At 39.8% G+C, this 13,538-nt stretch overlaps 1 protein-coding gene across 3 annotated transcripts in view; it reads right to left on the bottom strand.

The window, feature by feature from the left end:
- The window catches only part of LOC131983552 (zinc finger protein 609-like), an 86,801-nt gene that overhangs the window by 16,136 nt on the left and 57,127 nt on the right, over positions 1 to 13,538 (bottom strand). For all 3 annotated transcript variants that reach the window (XM_059348293.1, XM_059348285.1, XM_059348302.1), the window contains exon 3: positions 12,015 to 12,240. In XM_059348293.1, the coding sequence (XP_059204276.1) occupies positions 12,015 to 12,240 (226 nt within the window). The remainder of the gene's footprint in view (positions 1 to 12,014; positions 12,241 to 13,538) is intronic.

Raw genomic sequence — 13,538 nt, forward strand, 5'->3', positions numbered from 1 at the left:
TAAACATGCTTATATTGTAAAATATAATCAATTTTAATGAAAACTACATTTTCATAACAAGTGTTTTTGACAGAATGATCTATCTATCTATCTATCTATCTATCTATCTATCTATCTATCTATATCTATATCTATATCTATATATATATATAAACAGTTAATTCTACAGTATATTCGAAGTAGACACTGAAACATCTTCGGGTCATCTTGAATCCATAGCTTGGCATATCAAGATTTCTGGATTTCTTGTTATTCCTCATGGAGATTTACTCAGGTTGAATGAAAAGTATCTCAAAAAACCATTTTCAAGCCACAGCAAAGGTTTCCTTTAACATGACTCAGCTCTGACCTTTGGCTCAGATATCAAGGACTTTCACAATCTTGTTCTGAAGAAATCCCACGGTGTATTTGGCTGTTTGATACGGATCACCGTCCTGTCGGAATATAAATCTCTGTATCGGGTTCTCTTTAGGAAGTTCCCTGTATTTCCCTCAACTACAACTCTCAGGTGTCTGCTGGGGAAAAGCAGCACACAGTGTCCGGTTGCAAACACTGTGCCTCATTAATGTGAAAGTGATAAGATGAGGTGCAGGGATCAAATGGGCATCAACCGTTTGAGCATTTAGACTCTAAATATGTCATTAAATGACTCGCCAGAAATACTTTAAGTGCTGGCTACACAACGGTCCTCCAAATCAATGATTGGATATAACTATTGCTTTCAAAGCTTAAATTTAATTAATTTATGACAAGACAACTGCCATTTACAATTTAAATTGTCTTTTTTAAAAGATAAGTTACAGGGTATCAAGTTTGATTTAACTGCCATAATGCACCACACCAAGTGTGGTCAAATTTAAACAATTAATTTATAATGTCATAACAACAAACTGCTAAACTACAAGAAGAGGATCCACTAGATCATAGAAGTGTCTTTACCACAGTTTACATTTCTCAGAGTTTACTAGTTGCACCTGAATGCACCAATAAGTCCCTGTTGGTGCCGACATGCGACCAACAAGAGCAAAGACACAACGGCCAAAACATTTCCAATAAGAGAAACACTCTTGAGCAATTTTTTATTTTGATTCTAAAATCATGTGTTTTCCATTAATTTCCCATATTTCAAAATTAATGGGAAATACAGTATTAATATTTACTTTGCTTTACAGTATTTAGGCATGGAACCAAGCCCGCCAGCTGTGACATGAATCATGACCGCAAAATATTTGATTCAGAGCCAAAGAAAAATTGGAAAACTGAAGGAAACGTTATAAAGCAGTATCTCAAAAGCTTTAATATTGATATATTATGGACCTGTGGCTTTTATAGGCGCATATACCATCGTTTTACAATCTCGTAGCTCATGGGCAGTCTACCTTGGATAGTTATGAGATTATGGCAAAAAATCTAAATCTTGATTCAGAATATGAAAAGGATTTTAACTCCTGATACCTCACTGCTGAGCTCTTATTGGATAAGACACTGGAAATGTACAAACTCATGGATACCCATGGACACATACATCCACCATCAATAACAAACATGCTGCAGAAAACCTGTACTACTTATTACAGACCAATAGCTCAGTTTTCACTTCATTAGTTCCCTTACTTCAAGTCTTTTCATTGACTCTATGCATGTGTTTCTCCCGTCTGGCCTCCCTCCCATGTTGAAGCCAAGGAGCTCTGTAATCCTGTCAGAGTGGTCCTTGGCTTCTGGGTCACCTCAGATCTCTGCCTCTGCAATACTTCATGTGAATGCTAATAAAGCAGTTCCTTGAACGTTATGTGGGACGTCTCAAGGACATTCAAAGAAAAGCGGATGCATTTTAACTCAAAAGGGAATGGTGCTAAAAAAAATAATCAAGAAATGGTTACTGACTCAAACTGTTGTGGCACTTCATGTTTAATTAACTTGTTTAAGCTACTGTATGCTGTTAAAGGCTTTCAGTGTGGCATTACTGTAGATCTTACTGAAACTAAAAATGACAGATCGAGTTATCGCATCATATTTCTCATCTTGGGAATAAGTGAAGAGGGTTTTCACTGCCGATATTCAATTTTAAATCCAGGGTTCGTACAGCTTTTTAAGAGTTAAACTCAAACACTTTCAAGATAAAAGAAAAATATTCAGACTCTCAAAACCTTTATCTTCACATCGAAATTGTTACTACCCACAGCAATCATTGTAGATTGACACTTGTATTATGTAATTTTATTGTATGCTTTGATTATGATTATTAAACACTTATTTAGTGCTCATGGCAACTCATTCAGTTAATTTATTTTCTCATTTACGGTTCGGGTCATCTCCTTTTCTTGTGACAGATGCGAGCAGACGAGCAAATATGACGACGGGATTGTTTCATTTAAAATAATAGATTTTTGATTTACATGACAAATTTACAAATGCTGATGAAACACCAGATTATGTAGAAAATCAAGTTTATAAGGAGTATATTTGAATAAAAGCATATTGCTAACCTTGAAAAGCTAAGACTTTGTGCAAACCCTTTCCAAGCCACATAGTTTAAAAAATCTGCAGAAAACAAAGCCTGGATTGTTCTAAACAAGTAGAAATAATGACGAATCCCTCTTTAATGCTTCTGTTATCTTTCTTTAAATGGTACTGATTATTTTCAGGAGATAATTAGTGAAGAAAAACAATCTGTCCTATCCTCCCACATACAAAAGTAGACATATTTACTTATCAGATATGTAGTTTGCTCCTCATTAAGTAGCTTATTAATCATTATTGTGTTGATTTGGACTTAAAAACAATGATGTGATATGTTTATTGCACATCCACTGAGCTGTTAGGAAAAAGAAATGGGATGCTTTCAAACAAAGAACCTCCTTTTCAGTAATTAGTTATAGTTTACTGAAAACCTGATTCTATCCAGAGTCACACTGTGGTATTTCACAGAATGTAAAACACATTATTTTCACTGGACTACCTAATAAAGTCTCCGGACCGAGAAGATGTAAATTCATAGAATTTCTTGGCAATATCATAGAAATATGCTCCAGGGTATGCAAAAAAGATTAAGATTAAGTTTCAATGCTGAAAGCTGAAAGCCATTTGAATTTATCTGCACACTTTTCATCCAAGGAATAATTTTCAAGCTGTCGGGACAAAGATGTCAACGCCAAGTCTGTCTAAACATTTAAAGCCCTTGACAAAACAACCCAAACAAATTTCCCTGTGGCAGAGAGCAAATTACACAAGAAACGGAGAAGACTTTACATGCATGATCATTTGTTTACACATGGGGAAGTTACATACCAGTGTGTGTGTGAGAGCCATGATGGCTCTCTTTGCTCTCTACACTGGTTTCTGGGGGAAAAAGCAGCCTGATTTGGAGCAGTTCCCCCTCACCCACCCCTCTTTGTGTCAGCCTTATTAGGGTCACTCATGACAGCTGAATGAAGCCCACATTACTGAGAGGAATTGGCCTGTAATTTTACCACTCATTTCCTTTCAATGCTGTCGAACAACAAATGGCAGCCCTCTTTATGCACCAAACTCCGCCGCCAGTACTTGTATGGGATTACTTTATCAAGAGGGTAATGTTAGGGGACAAATTAAGTCAGGAGTAGGTTTGTCTGCTGCATGGGTGACTGCCCCCCTCTGGCCCCAAAACTCCCCTCCTCCTCCTCCCTCCTTAACACATTTCATTAGGTTGCAGTGGGGCCAGAATATCAGGTCCTCTGCTGCTGCTGGTGCAGGCCACGGGTTCACTGGCTGACCTCTGCTCTGCCTCAACTCAACAGGAATTCAGAGGGGTTAATGGCATTTTCACTGACTGACCTTGTCAAAATGCCTTTTTGTTATCTTTGCAAATGAGGGATCACTTGTGTGTGACAATTGGGTGTGACATCATAAGACTGAAATTAAAGCTTTGTATTTGTCTTTAAATGTGACTGATTAAAACAAAGTCATGATTAAAAAAAAGCACTTAAGAATTAACAGCTCTTGCAATTATCGCCTCTTGTACGCTCTCACATTCTGGAGTAATCATTGACAGATTTTTACTTTGTATCCTGCCAGAAAACAGCTCCTTTCACATCCCCATTTTCTCTGCACTAAAAGCACCACTCCTATCAAGGTTGCATGTAGACAAGAAAGTGAGAACAATGAGAAAAATAGTGTCAGTATTCATTACGGGGAGAAGATAAAAGATAGCCGGGTGCTGCCACGAGCAATAACTATAACATTGATAAATGAAGCGTTTGAGCATTCAACTGTCTGACCATGTTTCCAACAGTGCATTTTAAGAGTGTTTCAGCACTCGTGGTGCATAAAATGAAGCCGAGCTTGTCCGGCTATGTCAGTGTCAGGATACAAAGTCCTAAACCTGACCTTATCTTCAATTCTGGACAGACAGGAATTTAGGACAAATTGTATGAGTCACTTTTATCACTGGAGATGCTGGTGACATGTCGTGTTATTGTGCAAGTTACATTGTAGTACACTGTAACTGATCAACATAAGATTCATTTCGGCAGCTATTAAGATTTCATATTTGTTTGATACATTTTAGGGATTGTTCAATATGTTAAGGATTTTTTAGTAATTAAGTAAGCCATTAAACTGAGTATACTGAATATATATTTGCAGTGACAATTAAAATCTTAGTGTCAAAACAAGAAACTTTAAATGCCAAAGAAAAAGTTAAAATGCCTTTAATTAAATGCTGCAAAGGAGAACTTTAACTGCACTTTCAGACTTTTTCTTTAGTGCATCATTAAGTGAGAGAGACAGTGTGAGCAGACTTAATTGTAGATGTGATACATGAACTTTCTTTGATCATGAAGCTGGTTCTTTGGTTTTCAGTGCAGTGTGTGAACTACACTGCAGACTGAAGTCTCTAACAGTGACAGTGGTGTTTGAAATGTCTGTATCCTCATTGTCCCATGGCTCCCTTTTCCTCTCATTGCAGTTCGTGTACTTATTGAACTGAAAGGATATTCAGTATCTACTATTTTACTGAAGTGATGTATTTATTTTTTGCTGTGATGGCAAAACATTGTACGTGGATGCTTTTGCCACTTCAGCATAGGGGATTGTGATGTTAAATGCAACTTCAGCCATATCTGCTGCATTGTGTTTTTGCCACAGCTCCGCTCACTTACACTTAATTCTCTTGGCAGCAGTTTACCGCTAACCAAGCTAGAGCTGTCTTTGGCCAATAACTTGCTAATTCGACATTCTAACTGATTGTTAATTACTGTGAGGCCAAATTTAATTTATATCACTCTTGAAGCAAATCTTTGCCAATTTTCAACCGGCTTTGTGTTACTGCAGTATGTGTAGTATGTGTCATCAAGGACACGCTTTATCAAGCAAATGAGCCGATAACATGGAGGGAAACCAATCCAATTGAAATGCATATACACTGTAAAAAATGTTTGTAGAATAAAACACTGTCAAATTGCATCAGGAATAGGGGGTAAAATAAAAAACTGAATATGACCGTACTAGATGCATTTAATTACTGTGAATCAAGGAGTAGTACAAAACTTTTAAACTGTAAAAAAACTTTGTACAATTGAAGGAGAAATACCATAATGCCACAAGGACACAATTACCCTAAAAATAAAAAGGGACTACTCATCTAAATTACAGTTTTTGCAGATATTTACATTTAAATTTAAAGTAGAAAGCCCACTCACTGTATTTTTTATGGTGAGGTTCTGGCAACCACAGCTGCTGGTATTTTACCGTAAATTAAAAAGATTTTTTTACAGTGTACTTTCCACACTGCAATACATGAAGCCGGTTGAAAATCGACAAAACTTTCCTTTCAGGAGAACCAATGCAACTAATTTGACAGTCAGTCCATACTTCCTTGAATGTAGTTTCCCTGATACTTCTCCTGTTAATTTAATTAATGCTTTATGTTGAATTCTCGTTTATAGTATCTCATCTTTTCTGCTTTATAATTCCCATCATGAATTATTTGCTCCACAGTTTCAGAAGTGCTTCCAGAAAAGACAGAAAAATCAATTAATCTAAATATAATTGGCAGATGAATGGACACTAACACACAGTCATGGAAAAAAAATATTAGAACAACCTCATTTTCTTCAATTTCTTGTTCATTTTAATGCCTGGCACAACTAAAGGTACAATTGTTTGGATATCTAGCCATTTTCTATAGTTTTCTTGATAATGATTTTGGTTATTATCAATAAAACCACGGAAAATGTCTAGATATCAGCTCTAAAATTAAACTGTAATGGGCTATTTTTGTTGTTATCATTATATTTGTCCACACAAATGTACCTTTAGTTGTACCAGGCATTAAAATGAGCAAGAAATTGAAGAAAACAATGGTCTAATATTTTTTTCCATGACTGTATATTTTGTTAGCTGCGGCCCTACTACACCTTACAGCACTTTTTTTAGAGCAAAAGTATCACAATGAAAACACCAAGAAATAAACGATAAACAAACCTCAACATCTTCGTCATAAAGTAAAGCTTTATCAGTGACCAGGGAACATTATGGTTGATGGTTGTATTTTGTATTTCACAGCATTAAAGAGAGCCCTATCTGAAAAGTTCAGCTGCATTCCGGTTCATAAGAGGTAAAAGTGCGAAGTCACTCTCACTGACAAGAATAACAGCCTGTGAGAAGGTCAATTCTCTCATACCACTGAGAGGCAAAGGAAGGGAGCATTAGTATGCCGTGCACATCGTCGCAGCATTATCAGCCGCATGCAGCAGTTTCTCTCTCCACACACAAAAAAAAATCAGTACATGTTTACTCTTACAGTGGGAGTAAACCACAAAACAGCAGCCATGCATGTAACATCTCTACCAACTCTACGTGCATTTATTACTGTGAATAATTTGTAGCGAGGCAAAGAGCAGTTTCCTTAAATCTGGGTAAATCTATAATCTCTCTGTCAAAACAAACCCTCTGGTGTTTTTCCTTATAGGAGATGGTGCTCAGATTAAGAGACAGGTCTGCCAAAGGCACATTACTCAAGCTGTCGTTGATGTGTATATAGCAAACATGATATCTTATGACAACCACTGGCAAAGCCTACAATTCCTCCAGGCATATGATTTACGTTTCAAGGCCATTTAAGTGCTTGAAAAAATGCAGTTGTCGGCCAATATGAATAGGAACCAAGTCTCTCTTAGGAGATTTGGGTTCACTCAGGCGCCATCTTGGTAACACCACCCGGGAACTAAATTTGTGACTAACAAGACAAGTCTCCTCCCTCAAAGAATGTGAGTCATCTATATCTTAAGTTGCTTGCGGAGTATTATTTCAACCACGTATTTAGGAACACTGGAGTAATCTTTACAACATAGTGTTTTTTTCTCGTTTTCTTCTCCTGGAAATTGTCCACTTCCACTCTTGTGTGGTGATGAGGGTAAAGATTGGCTTGGTGGGCTGGAAAGTAAACATGGCTAAGCTACTGGCAAATATAAATATACAGAGTGTGGGCTTGGGAGAGAAAGGGGCGTACCACTTTTGTTCTTTTCTTTTCACTGTGTCCTCTACTGTTAACACAAGTTTGTGATTGATTTCTCACTCTGTCTTCTTCTTGCTCATTGGCCTGGCAGAGGGCTACAGGCTTCCTGAGAATGCTCACTCTGATTTCAAGGACAGTTTCTATAGCGGGTTCACAGAGAGCAGCCACCGCTCGCCTTTGTGAAAACATTTCAATGAGGCCACTGACAGGTGGTCTTCAAAAGAGCAAGGAAGCATAGCTGGCAAGTGAGCTACAGAGCCAAGTGCTCCTTTCATACAATATTCTTCTACTCAACTCCCTGACAGGGTTGGAGAAATAGAGCAAAAAGGGAAAAAAACACATCTCTTGAATGTTTATACAGGAATATCCGTTTCACACTGACCTCTCTTCTGCTCGGATGCCAAACCGCTTTTAACTCCTGTGCTAAAGCCAACACTTGCAATGTTACAATGATGTAATGTGTTGCATAAATAATCCATGAGACAAACATTTATCACAAAAAAGCCTGTATTATTTATCTATTAGGGAGCTTAAGAAGCTGTGGGACCTGCTTGGGGAATAGCCTGCTGTGTACTGGAGGGTCGGGCTGTGTGAAGCAGGGGTTGGGGGGGCGGTGCACTGGCATGGAGCTGCAGTGTTTGGCCAAAGGGGCCCCCTCTGTGTTCCCTCTGCCCTGGAGCAGGAGCCAAGGCGTTCTGGGCTGCGTTTCAAGAGCAATAAACTTCTCCAGCATTTTAGAGATGACATTTGGAGGTATCAGCATGCTAAGCCTGGGAGGGGTTGGCCCATCGCTCTGCCGACACGACCCTGGGAGCTGCCACTGCCTCGTCTGCGCTGAGGGGATTTGTGTCAGTGCCGGGCCTTAAAATACCACAGCTCTGCCCCCCACGTCCCCACACCCCCCTCCTGTCTACGCTTCACTCGCCCCCAGAATGACTGAATGACACAGACTCACTTTCCCTCACTTCATATTATCCATTTATTCTCCTACACAAGACTAAACACATCAAATTGATTGTTTTTTAAAGGGTTATTTTGTTCATTCAGGACATGGCCATTATCCACATTTGGCTGAAAGGGCTGCTACATCTGAGCTCAAATTACACGGGATGAAAAATGTATTCGGCCCCATCAGACAAGATTCTTGTCAGCTCCGACCAAAGGTGCAAGCTTCTGTGATCGCATTTTGTTAGGTGTCGCCTGCTTCCTCCTCATCTGTTTCTTTCTCTGGCACTCGGTGAGCCGGGTGAGGCACAGACAATTACTGGGAGCCTGTTGTTCATTTACTCCCACAAGGCCGAAAGGCGGAGGTGATGAAGCAGCTGTTGGTTGGCATGCTAAATGAAACGCGCACACACACAGTGCATGCCTAAACAGCTCTGTATGAGACTTGTCATGCAGAGAAGTGGGGGACTGCTCAACTTCACTGCTAATCAGGATGCTTCTGCTATGTCTTTGGGGCCTCTGTTTGTTGCTCTTCCCTGGTACTCTGCCTGGATTTGCTTGATTTCCTCATTTGGTTCTCATTTGCTCAGTTGCACCACAATGACAGAAGTCTGCTTTCATAGGTCTCTTAGGGAGAAAACGGCAGAATGGCAGTGCAGTTTGAAGTAAGCAGCATCTGGGTCTCTTTCGTTTTAAAACTAGCCGGTGGGTTGTTATGTGCTCGTACCATTAAAATGATGTAGAATAAACACACATCTTTGTGTTGTTTAATGTAGTGTGCAGAATGTAATACAATGGAGGCTATTGAGAAATACCTCCTTAGAAACTCAGTGCAGATTCAAGCTTTATTTTAGTAACACAGACTACTGAGGCTGTGAATTGGTAAGATTCTCCTGATGTGATACGTATCAGGATACAGTGGCTGCGATTTAATACATTGTGCAACTGTAAACAAGCCGATATATTGTGATTCTTTCAATCTTATTTTACAGAAAACTGTCCTAATATGAAGACCACAAGAACATCACCTTAGGGAAATCTGTCTGCTAGGAATCTTTGCATGTAAACTATTAACCTTGGTCATATTTGGTCATTTTCTGTCCAGGAAAACTTGTTGTTGTCCGATGAAAGTGATACTCCCATTTGCACACTTTACTGAACCATTGCTATTAGTTAATGGTTATTTTTGGGAGTTTTTAAAATTAATTTTATTTATCTAAGAAAAGGTAAATAGTAAACAGAAAGCATTTCATTTCAAGTTGGCAGCTGCATGTTGTGCTGCTGTCCCGGCAATGTGCCTATTTTCAATAGAAAATATTATAAATCTACATGTCTTAATGCTGTCTTTCTTTATATAACCTGCCTATCAAATGCTTTTAAGATCAATTACAACATAAATACATACATACATTTTTCCCATTTTTCTGGTAAATTAAAATCTTCCAGGATGCATGGACTGGCACTAACAGAAATCGTTATCTATTAATTAAAAATCAATTGTGTTTTTGAGAATTGTGCAGCATCACAAAACATAATATCACCAAGTGTATCGACAATTTCTTACACCCTTACAGGCTACACTGATGGCTGTTTATGACAGCTAAATCTGGCACAACTGGTAAGCACACATTTCAGCTGCGACATTTTTCTCTGAACACAAAAAAAACCCCGTAGCTGATTTTGGCGGCAATGAACAAGCTGTGGTGTCTTCGAACGAAAAGCCACATGGGAACATGGTGTGCATCTCAACATAGAAAAACATATACCAGACAACTGAGGGCCACTTCATAGATGCCATTCTCAAAATATATCTCTTCATCCTTTATCACATGATTTTCTACCCTGACTGTGTCTGCCTGATAGGGGTTTTGTCTGAGATAAAAACAGGCTTCACAGAGCGGGAAGTGGGTTAGCTTCTGGAAACCCTACTCTCAACAGCTCTGATGGCCATAACAACCTGTGCTACACCTGCAGAGTGCCCCCCCCCCCTTCTTTCAACACATATCCCCCTACCTCCCCTCTCCACCATACCACTTTTAAAACCACTCAAAAGCTCCCACCAGCCTCCACCCCACTGAGCCAGATAGAGTAGAATCAGAAGAAAACACAGCCCCATCAGGCCAAACCACTACCTCTTTCAGCCAAAATAGCAGCTTTGAGAGAGTGAGTGCAGGCAAAGGACAGACTTGGACAGGGAAAGGGAAAGGGGCAGGGCGAGGGGGAGGGTCAATCACTCTGTGGGAGGCAGAGAATGAGGGAGCACAAACATAGTACTGGTGTTGGCTCTGAGCCATGTTTGTGTCACTAACAGAAGTAGCCTTGTCTGTCTTCCCCCCTGCCCCAACCCCCTGCCTTGCATTCGCTCTCTCCCAGTTTGCTTGGAAACAGAGTCAAGGGGTGACTGGCTGGATGCTTGGTAACAGAAAAAAGGCTTGCAATAGAGAGGAGAACAGGGGTGAATCTGACACAGCCCAGGGCTGGAGCAAAAATCAAAAAAGGGGAGAGAGAGAAAGAGAGGGAGAGAGAGAGGGGGGAAAAAGCCACTCAATAGCAGGGACTGTGCTTTGGGAATGTTGATGAGGCAGGGACCTTTTTCTGTTCGGTTCCTGCAAGTGAACCAACAAGCAGCACTGTGGATGTGTGGGCGATTTGTACTCAGCATGCCCGCAGAGCGACTGAGCGCGAGCTGCTTTGAAGATTAGGTGTTTGCATTATTTCACATGCACGACAGAAAAAGAGGGCAGTTTTTCAGATCCAGCAGAACCTGATAGTGCTGGTGATACGTCTTAAAATTAAATAAGCTGAATGCGGTTTTGATCAAAGGGAGGAAAACTGAGAGAGTGTAAGATTTCACTCGGACTGCACTGCAGGAGAGGAGCCAACTCTATTCCCAAATGGCAGCCTTGCAAAAAAAAAAAAGTGTTTTGTGTTATGAGGCATGTTGTTGTTGTGAGCAGATATCTCAGTGCAACAAACTCCCGTCTGCATACTCCCGAGCAAAAAAACAAATCAAGGCCACCTAAGAACTGACTGCCAACTACTATTCTTGTTGGCAATACTATGCAGCATGTGGGCTGCTAAAGCACGCATTAGTACCACCACCAGCTCCTGAGGCAGTCAGGGCCTATCCAATTACATTTTAGCAGGCCAAATATGCACGATAATGGCAGCAAGATGATTATTTTTTAAACGACAGAGGCTTCACTAAAGCCTTGAAAAACCAATACCTCTTTGATGTCTTCATAACCACACTGGCTATGTAAAGAAAAGCACAAAACAAACTATCCCATATATGTGCAGCTTATTTTCTTGCAAAATTGGAGAATAATTTGTTTCACTGGGAAGAGATTCAGTAAACAGGAAGGTAGTAGGGGAAATCAATTCAATTCACAATCTCAAAGGATTGAGATTCTTATCCTCTACGAGTCTGGTTCGATTAACAGATTCCAAAAAATCTATCACGATCCATACAACTCTTTATTTCTTTTGGTCAGACAGTGACCATGAAGACCAGAGAGTTTACCAAAGACTCTCCTTACTATTTAACACACTCACACTAAACCCCTCCACTTACCGTCTTCAGTTTCCTGCCACACAATGCCTTCGAGATTGACACTTGTACCGGGCTCGCAGGGCCCCAAGCACTCAGGTTCTGTAGCCAGGGCCACATCGGATGTGTTCACGGCCACCGAGCGTGTGCGCACCATTATCTGCTCACACGGCGAGGAAATCTCACTGTTGCCTACTGTGGCCAGGAGGTGGAGGGGGGGAGGAGCTGGCGTGGAGACAGGAGATTCCATCTGTGAAGAAAGAAGTGGGGGGTTGAGAGAGAGAAACACATGAGACACTTCAGAACCACTGTGCAAACAGAGCAGATGTGAAGATACAGCCAATGCAGGCCGCATGTAAAAAACAGCAACTACAAGATACATTCAACTGGTTAAAAAACAGTTTAATACTGTTGCCTCTGTATGACCTACATAAGCAAACAACACCATAAGAGAGATGAGTGGCTATTTCCAAAAAGATGTTCTTAATGCTTATATCTGGGTCTTATTCCCTGTAGAATCAGATTAAATGATTTACAGACTAGAAGCCTATGAGAAGATTTTTTAAAAGAGAATTTTATGTTTTGCTTTATATTTTGTTGGTAGGGCTGATACTGGGGCAGGATGAGCAAAGATAAAAAGGAAATGACTGACCTATGAACAAAAAAAAAAAGCTAAAAAGAGGCAGTGATAGAGCCTGGGTCTACCTTTGATGGTTGGATGTGGGATAGAGAGGATTTGAGGATTTGAAAAGATTCAAAATTGATCCTAAATTGTCCCTCTTATGAAATCCATTGTGAGACATGGTATTACATCAATATGACTTTAAGTTGGTGGCTAAAACGGTTGTTTTTTGTTTCACCACTGTCATATTACAGTTATTAATCTTCCAAAGCCACAGATAGATACATTAACTCATAGCTATGCAACCTCCAAACAACTGAACTCACAAAAGAAACATGGTATTAAAAAAGAGTTGCTTTATGCCTTTCATGCATTCCAAAACAAATGCACATGCTAGCCAGACCCTTCATGACACAAGGCAGTGGTGCTCTTGGAAACACTACCACTTTTGTCCACAGGGGGAGCCAAAAACAGCAGAAAATGAAATGTCAGAAAATAGTAAAACATGTCCGTGCCAGTTTCTCAAAACCCAAAGATATTCAGTTTAATATGATTTAAGACAGATAAAAGTAGGAAATCTCCATATCTGAAAGGTTGATTCATTTTTTGATTTTCATTTTTGCATTAGAAATTACTTATCAATTAAAATTTAAAGTAGTTGGCGATCATTTTTTATGTCGATCAAATAATCAACTAATTATTGCAGCTCTACAAAGATGCAAGTGCACAGAAGTCATCCTGGTCTACCAGCGATTCTTGAATTATTCAGTATAAGAACGTTGCAGCACATGTTGTGATGTACTCCTGTGTCTTTCCTCAACCTTAGAGGTGATTAGCAGGCAGGGAAGCCAGGGAGAGACGTGAACTGCTTTGCCACTGTGGAAGGACAGAATTAGTTATGCAGGATTGGTCAAACAATCCCTCCC

Source organism: Centropristis striata, chromosome 2 (genome assembly GCF_030273125.1).
Source record: "Centropristis striata isolate RG_2023a ecotype Rhode Island chromosome 2, C.striata_1.0, whole genome shotgun sequence".
Taxonomy (NCBI): Eukaryota; Metazoa; Chordata; class Actinopteri; order Perciformes; family Serranidae; genus Centropristis; species Centropristis striata.